The sequence below is a fragment of the Piliocolobus tephrosceles genome, chromosome 2 (genome assembly GCF_002776525.5).
Source record: "Piliocolobus tephrosceles isolate RC106 chromosome 2, ASM277652v3, whole genome shotgun sequence".
Lineage (NCBI taxonomy): Eukaryota > Metazoa > Chordata > Mammalia > Primates > Cercopithecidae > Piliocolobus > Piliocolobus tephrosceles.
Window position 1 is genome coordinate 36200281 of NC_045435.1, and position 20194 is coordinate 36220474.

At 40.5% G+C, this 20194-nt stretch overlaps 1 protein-coding gene across 4 annotated transcripts in view; it reads right to left on the reverse strand.

Moving 5' to 3' along the window:
• GSK3B (glycogen synthase kinase 3 beta) overlaps positions 1 to 16704 on the reverse strand; it is a 261869-nt gene extending 245165 nt beyond the window's left edge. For 3 of the 4 annotated variants that reach the window (XM_023214262.3, XM_023214255.3, XM_023214246.3), the window contains exon 1: positions 15602 to 16704. In XM_023214262.3, the coding sequence (XP_023070030.1) occupies positions 15602 to 15689 (88 nt within the window). In that variant the 5' untranslated portion in view covers positions 15690 to 16704. The remainder of the gene's footprint in view (positions 1 to 15601) is intronic. The other variant, XM_023214237.3, reaches the window with a different exon arrangement.
• Positions 16705 to 20194: the final 3490 nt, after the last annotated feature.

Consider the following 20194-nt stretch of genomic DNA (forward strand, 5'->3'; position numbering starts at 1 on the left):
ACGTTATGAAATCATCACTTTGTAGGGAACACGTATTCCCATGTCCACTACAGCATTATTCACAACAGCCAACATATGGAACCAACCTAGGTGTCCATCAGTGGACAAACGGTTAAACTTCAGTGTGTGTATATATATGTGTGTGTGTGTGTGTGTGTATACACATATGGATGGAGCTGAAGGACATTAACTGAAATAAGCTATACAGAGAAAGAAAAATATTTCACGATCTCAATTATATATGAAATATTTTTTCAAAAAAAGGTCAAATATACAGAGATAGAGAATAAACTGGTTAGCAGAGTCTGAGCAGGGAAGGAAATGGGGAGATGTAGGTCAAAGCATAGGAAGCAGCAAATACCTGGGATAAACATGTCCAAAGATCTAACATGCAACATGAAGACTATAGTTAATAATAGCGTATTGTACCCAGGCTTTTGTTGAGTGTTAAATAGATTACAGTTGCTCTTGGTTGGGGCGGGGGGACCAGTAACTATGTGAGATGGAGATGTTAATTTGTTTTACTATAGTAACCATTTTATTATAATATGTATCACATTAACATCATGTTGTATATCTTAAATATACATAGTAACATTTATTTTAAATTAATTGCTTACTATTGTACAATGACATAGTAAGTACTCAAAAATTTTCTTCCTTTACTTCAAGTCTGGAGGGCCTGGGATCAACATCCGGAACCTATTCCCTACTAACTGTAAGGCCCCCGAATAAATCAATTAAAAATATACGTATCTTAACCTCAGATGCTTCACTCATTAAATGGAGCAAATATTGTCACAGAACATTGTGAAAGTTAAATGGAATGAGAGTGCTTGGCACACAATACACATTCAAAGGGTAGCTGAATCTGAATTCTAAAACTCAGGCTATCATCAACAGCGTCCAGAGAAACTCAAAATCTATCATGACCACAAACTTTTCTCTACTTAGCTTCTTCCCCCACCCCAACTCCTACGGTCGACAGCAGCATTTCTTACCTCTTTCCCAGACTTCAGAAAGTACACAGGCTTTCTCAGCTATATGTAAGAAATTAACAACAACAACAAAAAAGTGTTTTTAATTAAATATAATGTAAAATGCATTTTAAAACAATTTCCTACTCCTAATACTGAAAGCCAACAAGCTATACAACTTATATTGATACCATAACCCATACAGTGCAAGCAGACAATCTCCTGTCTCTGGGTCTTCTTTTCTAAGGACCCAGGAATTGGCCCACCTGCTCCCATTTTGGAAGTCATGACAAATCCGACAAATACACCTTTTGTTTCTAACTAAGTTCTCCTTCTCCAATGTAGAGCAGCAATATCATACTAGAACTTCTCCTCTATCTTTTTTTTTTTTTTTTCTGAGATCGAGTCTTGCTCTGTTGCCCAGGCTGGAGTGCAAGTGGCACGATCTCGGCTCACTGCAACCTCTGCCTCCCAGGTTCAAGTGATACTCCTGCCTCAGCCTCCCGTGTAGCTGGGATTACAGGCATGCACCACCATGCCCAGCTAATTTTTGTATTTTTAGTAGAGACAGGGTTTCACCATGTTGGCCAGGGTGGTCTCGAACTCCTGACCTCAGGGATCCACCGCCTCAGCCTCCCTTTCGGAGAGATTACAGACATGAGCCACTGCAACTGGCCCGTCTCCTCTACCCTTTCAAAAAGCATAGCTCTTCTTTAATCTACAATCTGACAGGAAATTATACACACATGCACACACACACACACACATTTTTTTCTTTTTAAGACAGTCTCACTCTCTTGCCCAGGCTGGAGTGCAGTGGTGCGATATCGGCTCACTGCAACCTCCACTTCCCAGGTTCAAACGATTCTCCTGCCTCAGCCTCCCTAGTAGCTGGAATTATAGGTGCCTGCCACCATGCCTGGCTAATTTTTGTAATTTTATTAAATATGGGGTTTCACCATGTTGGTCAGGCTAGTCTCGAACTCCTGATCTCAAGTGATCCACCCGTCTCAGCCTTCCAAAGTGCTGGGATTACAGGAGTGAGCCACCGCACCCAGCCTATATAAACATATTTTTTAACGGCCTCAAAATCTCCCAGTAAAAGTTATTCCTGATGTTCAACTGAATTTAAATAGAATTATACCTTGTTCTTTAGTAAATCCTCTTGGTTCAAGAAGGGCATAACAAGTATTTGCTACTTACAGAGAAATTTCTTCCATGTCTAAGACTTGTACCCTAGACCAGCCAAACATCTCACAATGCACACATTTAATCACAGAAAGAAATACCATGCTGATATGTGGAAAGCAATTTATTTTTCAAAACCAAATATAGAAAGTCGTATTCTACCACTATTTAAGAATTTGTATTATAGCCAGGCGAGGTGGCGCACACCTGTAATCCCAGCACTGTGGGAGACCAACATGGATGGATTGTTTGAGCTCAGGAATTCAAGACCAGCGTGGGCAATACAGCAAAATTTCATCTCTACAAAAAAAATACAAAAATGAGCCAGGCATGGTGGCGCACTCCTGTGGACCCCGCTAATGTGGAGGCTGAGGTGGGAGGACTGCTTGAGCTCATGAGGTTGAGGCTGCAGTGAGCCAAGATCACATCACTGCACTCCAACCCGATCAATAGAGCAAGATTCTGTCTCCAAAAAAGGTGGGAGGAGGGGAAGGGAAGAAGAAGGAAGAAGGAAGACGACAACGACACTCTTTCCTCTAATTAAAAAAAAGTTGCATTATTTAGCAATAGAATCCCTATTGTTTATTAATATTTCTCACCCTCTCTGGGAAAGCTCTAGAATTGACATACTAATATAACAAACAAACGAACGTCATCTTAAAGACTCAAAAAGAGGTCTTGTAAAAATTAGTTTCGGCCAGGCGCAGTGGCTCATGCCTATAATCCCAACACGGTGGGAGGGCAGGATCATTTGAGGACAGGAGTTTGAAACCAGCCTGGCCAGCATTGTGAAACCCTGCCTCTACTAAAAACACAAAAACTAGCCAGGCATGGTGGTGGACACCTATGATCCCAGCTACTCGGGAGGCTGAAGCATGAGAATCGCTTGAACGCAGGAGGCGGAGATTGCAGTGAGCCAAATTGCGCCACTGCTCTCCAGCCTGGGCAATACAGCGAGACTTAGCCTCAAAAAAAAAAAAAAAAAAAAACCACAGTTTCACACCTCCCCCACAATACAATTACACACCTAAGTACATCCATGATGAAAGGACTTTTCATATTTAAATACTGTCTGTTTACTTTATTCTTTTGCGTAAGGAAAGAAACTGAATTGTCAGGTTTCGTTGTTACAGATCTCTCTTCAGTCCTTACCCACTCCAAACAAAAGAATGGAAGGGGATACTATAGTAGCTTCACAGGCTCAATGTTTCAAAGGTACTGTGCTTACCAACCAGTGCAACCTAGCACCCCAGTCCTTGCTTTCATTCAGTCATCCATCCAAAGATTTCAGAGCCACTCAGCGCTAAGCACATAGCGCAAGAGAAATGTCTGTATTTCTATGTCTCTATGTCTCTTTCCTTTCCCTACTATCATTCCTTCACATTAAAAAAATTAAAAAAAAAAAAAAAAAAAAAAACCGGGCCGGGCACAGTGGCTCATACCTGTAATCCCAACACTTTGGGAGGCGGGCGGATCACGAGGTCAGGGATGGAGACCATCCTGGCCAACACGGTGAAACCTTGTCTCTACTAAAAATACAAAAACTAGCTGGGCGTGGTGGTGCATGCCTGTAGTCCCAGCTACTGGGGAGGCTGAGGCAGGAGAATCGCTTGAATCTAGGAGGCGGAGGGTGCAGTGAGCCAAGATCACGCCACTGCACTCCAGCCTGGCAAGAGCAAGACTCCATCTCAAAAAAACAAACAAACAAAAAACAAATATAACTTAATTTCTTACATCAAAACTTAAATGTTCTAGAAACATCAGCAATTGGTTGTGACCTGGAAACTAGCATACCACTAGACACCATATCACATGACAAACTGCCTTCAACTAGAATATGTACTAAGTGTCCCAATACAAAAAGGACTGTGCTCCACACTGCAGGAAATACAAAGATGCATAAAACATTTTTATGTCATGTTGGAACTTACAATCTCCTACGGAGAAACAAGACACGTTAACGAGAATACAAGGAAGAACATTAGAAGGGCCACAGAAAGTGCCAAAGGAGTCATATGCAAGTGAATTTCATGCCTTGTGGTAAGCATGAATAGGAGTTGAAGTGGTATCTGAGACTGAAAGCCAGCCAGGTCTTTGAAACAGCAAGGGGAAATAACATTTGACGAAATATATTTGCATGGATAAAATTCCATTGGGGCCAACGTCTAATTATCTTAACAGCAAAAATTTCAATAGCTATTTTAACAGTTTTACTAAATAAGAGTGGAAAGAATCACTACCCACCCTACAGCAAGCCCCTTTCTGAAAATCAACAATCTTCAGCCTCTTTTAATGTGATATAAAATTTAAAAATAAGCTGAAAACATGATTAACAACAAAGGCACAAATCAATGAAATGTTTTTAAACCACACACATCTTTTCCATTACTTAAGAATAACAAAAATAATATAATTCCTGGACAAAATTCTAAGCCTGCACTGTCCAATACAGTAACTACTAGCAACATGCGGCTAATGAACACTTGAAATGCGGCTAGCTCAAATTAGTATGTTCTTTTTCGTTATTGTTGAGAAAGAGTCTTGCTGTGTCACCCAGGCTGGAGTGCAGTGGCACAATCTCAGCTCACTGCAACCTCTGCCTCCCAGGTTCAAGCAATTCTCTGTCTCAGTTTCCCAAGTAGCTGGGATTACAGGTGTGCGCCACCATGCCCAGCTAATTTTCGTATTTTTAGTAGAGATGGGGGTTTCACCATCTTGGCCAGGCATGTCTTGAACTCCTGACCTTGTTATCCACCCGCCTCAGCCTCCCAAAGTGCTGAGATTACAGGCATGAGCCAACGCGCCCGAACCCCAAATTAGTATGTTCTTTAAGTGTAAAACACTCACTAGGTTATAAAGATTTACTACCCAAAAAAAGAATGTAAAATATCTCAATAATTTTTATATTGGTTACATCTTGATATATTATTAGTTTGGATACACTAGGTTAAATAAAATATATTACTAAAATTAATTTCACTTGTGTCTATTTTTCAAAGTGATTCATAGAAAATTTAAAATTATATATATAATTCACATTTTTGGCTTATATTTCTTCTGAAAAGCTCTAGTCTAAACAATTACTTAATATTAATATTTTTCAGATTTTTGTACTTGCCTCATATTGGCATGGTAATCACTTGATAAAATGATACAAAGTAAACTTCGAGCATCTATTTCTCAGTATCTAGATACTGCAAGGGTGAGGATATCTGCCCAAAAGGTGTATAGCTTCTTAACTGACCTTTTGGAACAAATATGGAAAAAAACAATGAACAACTTTTCCAGGTATATTTATCAAACAGTTATCGGATGAGAACTATTCAATGATACAAAGACATGGGATCCAGGAAACTGGAGAGCCAACCCTGAAGAGCAATGAAAGAAGTCAGAGGATGACAGCTGTACAACGGGGCCTGGAGAACAACCAGGTCAGATCCCAGCAGTTCGACGACGGCTCCAGGAAAAGAAAGGGGGCAGAAGGCAGGTAGAAATTCAGAGAATGTCTGATAAATGGGTACATTTGGGGGGAAGAATTGAGATTATAATTATTACAATCAGTACAAAAAAAAAAGAAAGAAAGAAAATGGCAACAATGAAGTCTAAAAAGATTAAAAGCAAAGGAAACATGTGACTGCCACTTTGAAACAGCTTAATAGCTCCTTAACACCTTAAACAGAAAGTTACCATTATCACCCAGCCATTCCACTACTTAGGTACGTACATACGTTATGTCCACACAAAAACTTGCACACAAATGTTCACAGCAGCATATTCATACTAGTCAAAAAAGCAAAAACAACCCAAATGTCCATCAACTAATAAACAAATCGTGGGATTTCCATACAATGAAATGTTATTCAGCAATAAAAAGGAATGAAGCACTAATACATGCTATAACATGAGAGAACCCTGAAGACATTATGCTAAGCAAAACAGTCATAAATGGCCACATATTACATAAATCCATTTATATGAAATGTCCAGAACAGGCAAATCTATAAAGACAGAGAGTGGACTAGTGGTTGCCTAGAGCTGTGGGGAAGGGGAACATAGGGAATGAATGCTAATGGGTATAAGCTTTATTTCTGAAATGATAAAAGTGCTCTAAAATTAGATGGTTGGGATGGTTACACAAGTCTGTGAACACCTGTGAACTGAAAAAATGAATGTTACGGTATGTGAATTATATCTCAATAAAACTATTCTCATAAGGAAACATGATCACTGTGTACTACTTGTTTCTACACAGAATACTGTTCCATGTCTACATACTGAGAATTTGCATAATAATTTAAATAATAGTTTTTAAATAGTGGTATATCAGTATGAAAGCAAAAGGGAGATGGGCATGACAATAAATGATGTCTACCACTATAAGACAAAAAAAAATTAATTTTAAGAAACAGATAAAAAGCATATAATTAAAAATATGAATATGATAAAAACTACTAGAGGAAACAGCTGTCATAGCCAATGTTGCTTCTAAGAAGTAGGACTGGAAGACAGATTACTTTCCATCATAAGCCCTTCTGTACTATTTGATTTCTTTAAATCATAAATATATTCTTTTATAAAAGTAATTTTTATTCAACAACTAAGGGGTGCTTGATTTAGGAGCAGAATGAAACCATACGCTCTTAAAGAGGTAAAAGGCACAGGCTTCATTGACATTGACGCACTCTGCGCCTCTGATCTCTCAAGAGAACAGGTTTTCTCATCTGAGATGTTAGAAAAATAGAAAGTTAAAAAATCATCCTTTGTCTTTTCCTTTACCATAAAATAAACATCTATTTTAAATGTGCTATTAATTGTTCACTGGTTAGGACTATTAACATTTTACCTCTAATTGCCACGAGAGGAGCTCTGTCATTGTTGCACTTATTCTCCAACTAACTTACATTCAGAGACATAAATATTTACTAACTTAATAGGTTGAAAAATAGCAATTTTCTAGAGTTAGTGATTTAAATTTGTTTTAATTCTAACACTTCTGCTAAAGCTATTGTTAATTTATGTATGTATACACAAAATGCAAGTCTACCATAGAAATCAGTAATCTGTAAAGATTCAGAATACCTATGAAAGGACACATGAGAAATTGTAATGCCAGTGGTCTCCAGGAAAGAGAACCGGTTGTTGCAGAGCAAGAGAGAAGGAAGACTTCACTGAATATCTTTAAAATTTTGAACCATGTGAGTAAATTACATTTTGTAAAATTTAAAGCAAAATAAGTAAATAAAACATGCAATTATCCGGCACACTGCACTCAATAATTACTGCCATTATTGCCGTATGTTATGAAAATATGATATACAGTACATTGATCTTCCATATACATGTAATTATATCTTATTATTAAAACTCTACCAACTCAAAGCTTCCCCCTTTCTTTCATAATTTAAGTAATGTGTAGAGTATGAAAACCCTGCAATTCCACTGGGGCAAATGTCCCTGCAAATATTATCAGTCTATGTCACACATAATACCAGTACCTCTAACTCTTCAGGTGCTCACACCACATACTCAAAATCTAGCATCAGAAATTTACCTGACTCAACTCAACAACTTCAACACAAGTCATGAAGAAAGTGTTAATCAATTTAAAAATATTGACTGATTTTGCTGCATTTGCGAGGCCGAGGTCGGCAGATTGCCTGAGGTCAGGAGTTTGGGACTAGTCTGGCCAACAAGGTGAAACCCCGTCTCTACTACAAATACTAAAAAAATTAGCGGGCCATGGTGGCATATGCCCATAATCCCAGTTAATCCGGAGGCTGAGGCAGGGGAATTGCTTGAACCAGGGAGGTGGAGGTTGCAGTGAGCCAAGATTGTGCCACTGCACTCCAGCCTGGGCAACAGAGTGATATTCCGTTTCAAAAAATAAAATAAAATAAAATAAAGTTTAAAAAAAAAGTAAAATTGGTTAATTTTATAAAGTAACAGGAAGTAGACAGCATTGCACTTAAAGAAGATACCTTTCCTTCGAAAAAAATCTAGAACACCCAACCTTTCTAGTTATATTAGCCAATTAAGCCCCTAAGAATTTCTCAGACCTCCAAAAGAAAAACTACTTTGCCACTATCACCCTTTTTCTTCAGCCCAAGAATTAAGATACCCAGCTTTTCAATTCTCATAGACCATAAATGTATCTAGTAAAGTTCCTCTCTAAATAGCTATTCATAATTCATAAGAAAGCTTAAATGACTCCATGCAGTGCCTTCTAAGCAGTCCACAAACAAAAGGTATGAGCCAGCCAAAATCCAAGTAGCAATTCCATATATACCAAGGAGGGGGGGAAAAAAAAAACAGAAACAGTAAGATAACAAATCTTAAATCAGATAAAACTCTGCTGCTGAGTTAATAAATGTAGATGGACAATGGAAGAAAGAGTTGGAAACAATACCTTGGGCTAGCACACTAAAGACTTTAGTACCTTTATTCATATTGCTGAAATTCAGCTAGAAGATGGTGAATTAGACAGAGATAACCCAGTTCTCTTCATCACTTCAGTGATCAACAAATTACAGATGTTTTATGTAGCTTATGCAGAAGCCCAGGTCTCCAGAAGAGATTTTTCTACCTCCTGCCTCTTTAAAACAGAATTAATATTCTCGGATGGGTACAGTGGCTCATGACTGTAATCCCAGCATTTTGGGAGGCTGAGGCAGAACTGCTTGACTCCAGGAGTTCAAGACCAGCCTGGGCAAGATGGCAAAACCCCCTGTCTACAAAAACTACAAAAATTAGCCAGGCATATTGGCGCGTGCCTATAGTCCCAGCTACTCCAGAGATTGAGGTTAAAAGATCACCAAGCCCAGGAGGCAGAGGCTGCAGTGAGCCAAGACTGCACCACTGCACTCCAGACTAGGCATAGGCAACACAGCGAGACCCTGTCTCCAAAAAAAAAAAATTTCTCTGGGTGAACTGATAATAATCACAATTATCAGAGTGATTTACCCTGGATCTGTATGAACTTACATATGCTACATACACTAAGTAATCCTAATATGCTTGTTTCCTCAAATCATCCATTCTTTTCAGTAGCATAATGCTTAATCAGTATCTATCCATTCCCCTCTGATTTGTGATTTCAAAAAAACCAGACCACTCAATGAATTACAACTATGTGTTAAATAATAACAAAGAACCATTAATAAAAGCCTGAAGACTAACCTATGAGCAAAGTTTATACTCCATTTGCCTGCAGATATTAGCTGCTCAGGAGAGCTCCTGGTTTACTGTCAACTACCAGCCAATTCCAATAAGGTGAGATTACAAATAGCCCAATTCCACATTGATGCATAGCTGTTCTTCTTTGGGGAAACTAAATTAGAAACACAATTTAGTTCGGCCACATGTGGTGGCTCACGCCTGTAATCCTGGTACTTTGGGAGGCCAAGGTGGGAAGATCACAAGGTCAGGAGTTTGAGACCAGCCTGGCCAACATAGTGAAACCTGTCTCTACTAAAAATACATAAAATTAGCCAGGTGTGGTGGCAGGCACCTGTAATCCCAAATACTTAGGAGGCTGAGGCAGGAAAACTGCTTGAACCTGGGAGGCAGAGGCTGCAGTGAGCCCAGATGGCACCATGGCACTCCAGCCCGGGCAACAGTGTGAGACTCCATCTCAAAAAAAAAAAAAAAAAAAGAAACATGAACTTTTTATTACTAAATTGATTTGAAATAAGAATCAAGAAATTAACCTCAGATCATGTTATTAAGGGAACATGTTAAGGACTTGGCTTTGTGCTGTTAACTAACCATGGTACTCTGAAAATAAAAAGTTGGTTTGACAAAACTAGTTTCAAGACAAATACATCATTACTTCAAGTGATCAAACCAAAAATGCTAGGAAAACTATTCAATACAAAAAATGTAAGATTTAATCACGTACAAAATTGGAACCTGCACATTGTTTGGAAGTTGACCTGTCTTCCCAAAATATAAGCAAAAATGGGAAGGGGGATTATAAACTAAGAACCCAAATCGACTAAATTGTGTTTTTTTGTATTTTTTTGAGACGGAATCTCACTCTGTGGCCCAGGCTGGAGTGCAGTGGCACGATCTCGGCTCACTGCAACCTCCACCTCATGGGTTCAAGCGATTCTCCTGCCTCAGCCTCCTGAGTAGCTAGGACTACAGGCGTACGTCACCATGCCCCCCCGCCTAATTTTTGTATTTGTAGTAGAGATAGGGTTTCACCATGTTGGCCAGGATGGTCTCGATCTCCTGACCTCGTGATCCACCCGCCTCGGCCTCCCAAAGTGTTGGGATTATAGGCATAAGCCACCATGCCCAGCTGAACTAAATTGTGTTTCTAAATCTTATACCACATCAAACGCATTACAGTCACAAGTATATTAGAATGATTTACTAAAAATGTCCATTATGTACTATTAGCTCATTAAAAAAACTAGAAAATTCAATAATGCAAAATGGAATAAATATTCCTTTTTATATAAATTTAAAGGTAAAAAACTTCAGGGAAAACAAACTGTTATTTAACTCTACCCTCAGTTTTTCCTTGCTGTTCTATTCACACAGGTTTTTATATAAATATGCATTTATACATTACACTCAACAAATTTCAAAAGCAATTTGATTTGTATAACCAAGGATAATTTGTATAACTTAAGATAAAAAGCCAAGAGTGCAACCTCCGCTTTAATAAAAATGCTCTTCTTCTGAACAATGAAAATGCTTTTATTCTTAAAATCGGGCAAAACTCCCCTTCCACCACCCCCCCCAAAAAAAAATCAGCTAGAAAATGATGATAAACATTCCAACAAATTAATTTACTTATCATGGTGATTATGTTCTTAGTAGAACAATATCCGGGGAACCCGGTTGGTCCTGTTAGTACCAACACACACTCCTGTCTCACCCACGCAAGCATTCTGCCCCTCCATTCTCCATTATAGGGTGGAGCAACACAAGAGGCACCACAATCTCACATCCTGTCCTTTCCATCCCTGTCTCAACCTCATGGGTCTTATTTAAAAGTATGGAACTGTGACAACAGGGTCAACACACGCACGTTTCACAGCCTTCTCTATGCATAAAGTGCACACACAAATAGGGCTCTCCCACTCTTTAGACTCTGCTGCTGGAACAAAATCTCTGACTTTCCCAGCCTTGCTGTTTCTCCCAAGTATTATCTCACACCTGCAACTCAATTCTAATATATGGGATAGACAGTAAAGGGTGCAAGTACTGATTTTTAGCTGAACTTTGCCAGCGAAATGAGAAGATGTCACCTCATTTTCTAAATGCAGTTCCCGATCAGCCATAAGGTGATTTGTGAATCTCTGGGATCCCTTGAAGTTTTTCCTTTCGCCTGTGACTTATTGTCACTTCACAATTAGCATTCTACAGGTGCATGCAACAAGAAAGCATATAATTCTTAAATATCTTAAATGTTTTAACAACTCTGGGTAAGTCGGGTTGGGAAATGACTGAAAATAAGGTTCTGGTTTTCAGTCTCACACGTGAACTCTTTTCCACATTAACACAGGATTATCAAGAAATGGGCTAAACTCTAACCACCTAATTTTTAGATGTCGTAAAGAGATTAAACTTCCCAGGGGAATAGGGAAACTCTAAGTTGCTACCTATTATTTGGCTTTAATCACCATATGACCTAATACTGAAGAATAATATGCAGCTACTATTAATCTCTCTTTGCTAATAGAAATTTTGATTTAAAAAAGTTTTATATGAAGAAACAACTTAAGTGATACAGACTTATTTTCATCTTTCTAAATCTTATATTTAAGCATTAAACCTAAACAACTAGCTAAATATTCTCCAACTGTATACCAAAAAGATTTATTACTAATATTTTAACCAAAAGTGCCACGGTCACTTACTTTCCCTATTGAGTAAACTATCATGTGATTCTAAAGGAAAACTTTATAAACATTTATTTAATTACATGTAAACTTGGAAGTGAACAAAAATGAAACATTGGTTTCACTACAGCAAGTAAAAAGTAGTATTTCAAATATACTGATTTAAATTTGGGGTTAATGCGTAAACTCAACAAAAAGGGCAAAAACTACTTGTTATAAAATCAACTTTTAATTTATTCTGGAGTCTTCACAACGTGAAGGCTTCTCAATACTTTATTCCTAAATAAATCTTGCATTTAAAATAATATCATTATTTATAAAAAAAAAACAAGTTTTAAGCACATATCAAAGATTAATGGCTACATAAAATATCTAAAATGTTTCTGTCACAGTTTAGTCCACAAAGTGTTTTCATTGTTTTGAAATAAACTATCATGAAACTATTATAACTAGGTTTCAAGTGTGAGGCTTTTGAAGCTGTATTTAAAAAAAAAAAAATAGGAATTTGATGAAAAGCATTTAAATAAAAGCCCTTAGTTTACTCCTCCCAAATATAAATTCAACATTTTTAGGTGTAGAAAAATCAGAAACTGTGCAATTAATAGACTAGGAAGTCAAATATCATTGCCAGTAACTGCTGTCTGAATTTCAAGGGAACTTATTGTATAATAAATTTTAAGAAAGTGAACTCACCTACCCTCTCACCTCAGCACTTTCTCAATTTTCCCATTACAATTAACAATATAACTCAGCAGTGAAGTCTTCCAGGCCAGTAACATCAGAATTTATTTTTAACTCTTGACTCCTTCACAAATATTCCACTTCAGTCCAGTATGAAGTTCTGCCAGTTCTTCATTCACACTGTCCCTCAAACCTGTTCCTTTCACCCCATTTTCACATTTTACTTTAGTCCCTCATGATTCACAACATACCCTACTAGCTCCCTAAAAAGGCTCTAGCATCTCTCTACTATAATTCATTAATTCAACTGCAAAAATCATCTTACATCTTGTTCAGCAGCCAACAGTAAATCCAGATCTCTTTTGAATCTCAATCAAACTTTTACAGAACCCCTCTGCCCTCCATCAGCTAACTTTCTCTTATTTCTCAAATTCCATTTGTTCTTATGTTCTTACATAGGCCCCTTTAACTCAGATTTGCCAGCTTGATTATTGCCTCTCATGCAAAACTCATCATCTTTGTGCCTTGGTACACTCCTTCCACCTAGACCTTTCATGCTTTTCTACCAGTTCAAGTTACGACCTCCTTTAATATCAGTCTTAATACACCTTGTCCGCAGGAAGTCTTTCCTCTCCCACCCATCAGTCTCACCCTTTTACTCTTTGCCCCTCTGAACAAATGATTCAATTTGTATTTTACAATCTTGCAGTCATCATGCTATTGTTTTAATTTTTTTTCCCATAGCCTCCCTCTACAACTAAATAAGCTTTTGAGAGCAAGGACTACAATTTCTTATGTCTCTGTTTTCAACAGGGGTTCCTTAGAATGCTAGCATCCTAACAAATGCTTAAAGACTCCCCTTTCTTTTAAATGTTTTTAAAGTCAAAGCTGTCAAAAACACATAATTAACACTAAACTCCAACTTTCTAAATTCTAAATTGACCTATACGGTAATTGGAAAATAAACATTTCCATCTATATATTTTAAAAGAGTTACTCCATCCTTAGTTCGTATCTGCATTATCAAGAATTCCAAAGTCATTTTCAAAGAAAATCCTGGAAAGAAAATGAAAAGTCCCAAAATGTATCATTATAATCTAGCATTATAGATCTCTGAAATAAAGCTAATAAATCAATTAGCTGAAATTGATTGACTGGTTTTCAAACTATATTACCAAGATGTAAAACATACAAACACTCCAGTACCACAAGAGGCTCTTAAGTAGTTATTATAAGATTTGTATCATCATAGCTGAAAATTACCCCGGAATTTTAAAATATTTTTCAAATGACTCCACGAAGCGCTTAGAAAGCACGACTCTTCCCGGAAAGATGCATAATCAGCTGTCCTCTTTTCCTACCCCGGCATTCTCTACTTGCAAACCACCGGGAAAAAAAAAATTAACTTTGAAAAATAATCTCCCATTCAGCTATTACCTAGACTACTCTGTTTCAGGCTAGTTCCCAAAGCCAACACGAACTGAAATCGAGTTCAACTAAAAGTGATCATTTTATGTTGCCTAAGAATATAATCAATTTCACATAACATACATGTTTTTTGTGTGTGTCGGTTCTTAAAATCTCAGTTCTTTAGTTCTCTCAGTTCTTCTAGGCAACACAGTAATTTCTTTGCCCTCATGATGACCCTCTTTCCCACAATAAGGAAACAACATAGATATTTTTGTTAAATTCTGAAAGTATGTTTAAACAAGCTGTCATTAAACACCACATGAACTTCTCCATAAATAGAGATACACTGGAACATTAGATACTTAGTATATACTAAACACTTCAAAAGCATACTTTACAGCACAAACCCAGGACAAGAGTAGTCTATCCAAAACCCTGAACACAGCCCAAATATCCCTATTATTTCTAGGACCACAGCCATCTGCAAAAGCCAAAATGGAAAGGACTAAATCCACATTCTTCTAACTAAATCCACAGTTATCTAAATGTGATGGAAACTAACGCGAGTGTTTTAAATCGTCCTTTCTAAGGAACCCCCCAGAACATTTAACAGGAGTGCAACAGTACTCCAAAATTGAACTTAAATGTAATGAGCCAGTGACAACATTTAACTTAGTATTTGGCACTATGACAAAACAAATCTCAATCAAAACCTGGACCTATTAATACTTCCATGTTACCTTTTGATTGAATATAAATTATATGGTGGCAGGTTGCTAATGTCAAAACAAGAAGGTTAAGAGAGAACACATCAAACCACTAATCCAATTGAACACAAATGCATACAGAGATGCTACTGCTGCTGGGTATTTATTGGCTCCCACTAGTCCCTTCTAAAGAGAGAAATCAATGGCAGCCTCCAAATGTGAATGGTTACTGAGCAAGTTCATCCACAGATTAAGAACAAATAATATGTGTAGTCATACAGACAAGAAAAAAATGTTGGGAGGGTGGGACATTTAATATCTCTATTAAGTATACCAAACTATGATAAACCCTGAGACCTAAAATACCCTCTCATTCCAAACGACATACATTCTGCAAATGTGCACAATGGTTTATTAACCAAATCTTGTCCTTCTCTTTATTCTAAAGGATGGGCAAGTAAACACAGTCATCACTAACGTGGAAACACTCAAGCACTTGATGAAACTGACTACCAACAGCAAGAAAAGTGTAAGAAAGCAGTTTCAAATCGAATCATCCAAATAAAAATCATATTATCTCAATTCAAGGTTAATGAGACCGGGGGAGGGGGTATGGGAGGAGTAAAGAGGGAGCTGCTTCATCCTTGACTGAAGACAGGTTTTGCCCTTTTCCATTGCCTGTTTGTTATATTAGGAGGTCTAATATTTTCAGATTCTGGTATTCCGAGATTTCTTATTTTAAGGGCGAGGTGGAAAAGGGGCGTAAAATAAAATCAATACTCACTGCTAACTTTCATGCTGCCAAAAGCTGAAGGCTGCTGCACCGGCTTGCAGCTCTCCGCAAAGGAGGTGGTTCTGGGCCGCCCTGACATGATCACTCTCTTCGCGAATCCCCTTTTCCTTCCTTCCTCCTTTTCTTCCTTTTGTCTTTATGTTGGGGTGTTAGGTTAATGATAAATGCAGCATTAAGTTCTCCCACAGAAGAAAAAAAAAAAAGACTTCGTCCTCTTGGCTTTTCACTCCTTTTGTATACTATAAAAAACAAAACAAGCGATGTATTTCTCCTTCAAGACAGATCGGCACGGATATTTAACATATAGATGATTTAGGGCTGGGGAAAAAATACAATTCCTTCCCCTCCCTTTCCTGGGAGGAGAGAAAAAAGGGGACAAATCCTAAAAAAATATGTATCACGTGAAACGGGGGCAAATACTTGATTGAAAATGAGTACTTCGAATATTATATTTTCCTCGGGGATTTTTTTTCCGAGTCAATGAAGAAGGGAAGCGGCGGAAGGATCACGAGTCTCACGCTTGAAGAGAAAGGGGGATGGGTAGGAGGGAGAGGGAGGGAGGGGGTGGCTCGGAGATGCGACGGGAAACGCTGCAGCTCCAGCAGCCGTGGGATCCGGCGGGCTGACGGCGCGGGCCCGGCGAACTGGAGGGCGGCGGAGTCGCGAGTCAGTCAGAGGCGGGCGGTGGCGGCGGCTCCGCTCCTCATTGCGCCAGGAGCAGCTGCAGGCGGCGGCTGGATCCAGCGGCCATGGCGGCGGCGGTGGCGGAGGCAGCTCCCTTCAGACCCCAGGCAGCGGCTCCTCGACTGCTCCCCATACGCCGGGGACATGGGAACCCGGCAACCGCTTCCGTCCCTCGGGGCCCCCTCCCCCGTCCGCGGCAACAGCTCGGCCGCCCTCCCGCCCCTCGCCTCTGTTCGGTGCCCGCTCAGGAAGTGTCCGCGCTTTGCCCCCAGCCCAGAACCCTGTCAGCGGCTGCGGGGCCGGCTCCTCCTCGCTTCCTTCCTTCCTTCCTTCCTTTGTCACTCGGCCCCGGCGGCGGCGGCAGCGGCGGCACAAGCCCGCATTCGCCCGGGTCAGGGGCTGCTCTGTGTGAGGAGCGCTGTCTGCGCAGCCGCCTTGCACTTCCCCACTCCCCCTCCCCCTTCCTACTCTTCCTCCACCTCCTTCCTCCCCCACCCAGCCTTACACCGCCCAGCGCCCCGCCGCCCGCGTAACAGGCGTCTGGGAATCGCCGCCCGAGCCACACGCTCGCCCGCTTCGGCTGGTAGTCGAAGCCCGAACGGAGCCAATCACGGACGTCGTTTGTTTGCGGCTCCTCCCGGAAAAAGCCGATCGGCCTGAGAAACCAATTAGAAAGTGACGCTGGGAAGCCACGCCCAAAGAGCGGAAAATGCCGAAGGTAGCCGAACGGAAAGGGTGAATTCGCCTTGTTCGGTGGCTGGCTGGAGGAGACATTCGACAATGGCAACAGTGGCCAATCAGAGTCGCCGGCCCTCACGAAAAAGCTTGAAGAGTTGAAGACGGTGAAACCCAAAGACGCTGGTGAAACTGCACGGCTGGGCGCCGCCGCCGCTTTGTAATTGGCTGGAAAACTCCGCTGGGAGCGTACCTCCCTCGGTGATTGGTGAAGGGAAGGGGGCTTCCGAGGACAGTTTGGCCAGTCAGGATTTCCCCTCCCTCTCCAAGGTGGGGTGAAGAAAGCGAAGGGAGGGCGTCTATAAAGCGCCGTCTCATTGGCCGTAAGCTTAGGCGCTGGAGTTGGGGCAAAAGGGAGAGGGTGGAGCCCGAAACTCGCGGTGGCGGCCAATCGGCTCTCACTGCCGTCCAATCGCAAGACCTAGCTGCAGTGTGATTGGCCTTCGGCCTCCGTCCCAGGAGCTGGGAGATGCTCGACTAGGGTCGTGGCTGACGACCCGACGGCTCGCCTGCGGCTGCCTCCAACTACGGTGGAAACCGCACATAGGGACCGCCTGCCCTAGGCGCAGCAAATCGGAAAGTGCTGCGGTCGGCGGCGCTGGGCTCTAAGCGCTCAAGCGAGCAGAGGGGTCCTCCCCATCCACAGGAGGCTCTCGGCGGGGCGCAGCCAATTCTGCGCGCCCAAGGCTCCCCTCTGCTCGGGATCGCGTGTGCCGGGTGTCGGCCTCTTCCCCGAAAGGGCCTGACGGACAAAGGGGGCCTTCCCAGCCGGCAGCAAGCTCTCAGACGCTAAAATGGGAACAAAGCTTCTTTGGGCGGCCGCGCCCCGCCCAGCCTCGGGGGCCATTGATAGAGAGGCCCGCTGCGCTTGGTGTGCGCGGCCCGGCCGGGCCTCTGGAAACGCCCATGAGAAATGAGCTCATGCTGGATGCGCGCGCTCCTTGGGCGCAACTGCCCAGCGCAAAACGGGCCCGAATGCAGGTGAGGGGAAATGCCGTCAGGCCGGATATCCTGAAGCCTCCGAGGAAATGGGGGGTTAGAGGAGCCCGTGGTAGCTTTGGATCTTTTGGAACTAGGGTAATCTATAAAAGTGCAGCTTGAGTAGATTTCATATGTAAGACCAGCGTCCATTGTTCTACGATAGAACCAGTTCCTTTGATCTGCTTTGGAACAGTGAGGTATGGCTACGTCAAGATAGAGAAAGTAGAACAGACAGTTGCCATCCTGATTGTAATCCAGTGGTTCCTGTAATTTCTGTCTGCAGTCATCTCTTTCAGTTAAGATGCTGTCTCCAGAAAGCACAAGTAAAAGGACCTATATTTGATCAGATTACCTGGCTCTTGCTTTGAAACACTGATGAAGGACTTGGGACAGAGCAAAGTAAGCTTTGATGGAAGACAGGAAATGTCCAGATAGTGTTTGCAGATTCAGATGGCTACAGAGGCCAGACAAATAAAGCAAATGAGTGAGACTGGCCTTGTGTAAGACAATGGGGAATGATGGGGAAAATGGCAAATTGGAATATCCATGCCATAACTAAAAGGAACAGCTGCTCAGCTCTAGCAGATTGTTGCCCTCAGGAATGTGGGTCCACTGTTCTCAGATGTTCAATTTTTTTTCCTTCCAAAAGAAACCCCAAAATTGGATTTTTGTGTGAAATCTCTGTATTTTTAAATGTTGATAACCAATATTTCAAACCCTGCAGACCAACCTAAAAACATCGCTTGGCCGATGAGGCCAACAGGCAGTTTGTAATCACAAACCTGAGAATAGGTTTTACAGCGTTAAGAGCGGTAGAGGTTCTTGTTCTTTGCAATGAAAAGAGCATAAGGTTACTGGATGCCATGGGTGAGGGTAAAGAATGTTAAAAACAAATTCAATTCGGCAACCTTGTCCTGTGGTGCCTCTCCATGCTGTTTATTATGAAAGACCTTTGCCGCTGTTCCCTAAAATGCTGTGAGGCAAAACTTTAAATCGTGCCTACCTCTTCTATAGTTCCCGTCCCTACTCATCGTTATACCAGCTGGAAAATAAATAACAAATGTTTAGGTTATACAATTTGGAAACATGGCTATTCTCTTGTATGTAATAGGTATAGAAATAGTCTTCCTTAAGGATATGATTAGCAGCTTTACTGTTGCTGCCTTCAAATATTTTCAGCTGATGCTATTTTTAAAAATCTGGCCAAGAGGAAATTTTATAGGGGAAAAAATGTATATTTCAATCTAAAATGAGGACTTGAGGAGGGAGAACCTTATGAGACAATACAAAGCTATTGAAACTAATATTCAGTAGTTGTTTCTCTGAACTTTCCAACTGTCTCTTTCCTGCTTGCTGTCAACAGTTTATCAGTTTATAATAACTAATAGTAATATTTATTAGGTGTTCACAATATGCCAGGAGAAGCTCTTAAATGCTTCACACAAAATTTCCCAGTTAAATGTATAAAAATTATATGAAATAAATACCATTATCACCTCCGATTTTAAGATGAGAAAACTGAGGCCCAGAAATGTTTCCTAATTTACCCAAAGCCCATGAAGTTAAAGAGGCAGAACCAGGATTCAGATCTCCTGTTCTCACCTGTTCGTAGCCTCTACTCCATACCTCTCCTGATACATTTTGCTTTGCTTTATCTTATAGTCTAAACCATATGCCTTGTACTATGGTGTATACCTAGTTGTGAGCACATCCACTGGTATAACTGTTTTCCTCTGAGGCTCATCACAGTGTCCTTTGTAGAGATCAGTTATTCTAAAGCAAAGCAACAATAAACCAAGAAATTAGAAAAAAATAAATGAAGGAAGGCTAGGGGTTACAGAACAGGCAAGTAGTGTAATGGGAAGATATTGGTGAGTGCTCTACAAGATTATAGATAAGAATGAAAGTGCACAATTCAATGGCTTCATGTATTCTATACTAATAACAAGCATTTGTATAGCACTTTGCAAATTATGAAGCACTTTGACATGCATTATATCATTTGATCCTCACAACAATCCAGTAAAATAAGAAGAGAAACCATCGTTCTGTTTTTACAAATGAGGGCACTGCATTAGAGTGATTAAGTGACTTGCTTAAAATCACTTAGCAGCATGCTTAACTGAAACTAGAAGAAACTATAGGAGTAGAACCCGGACACAGTGGCTCATGCCTGTAATCCTA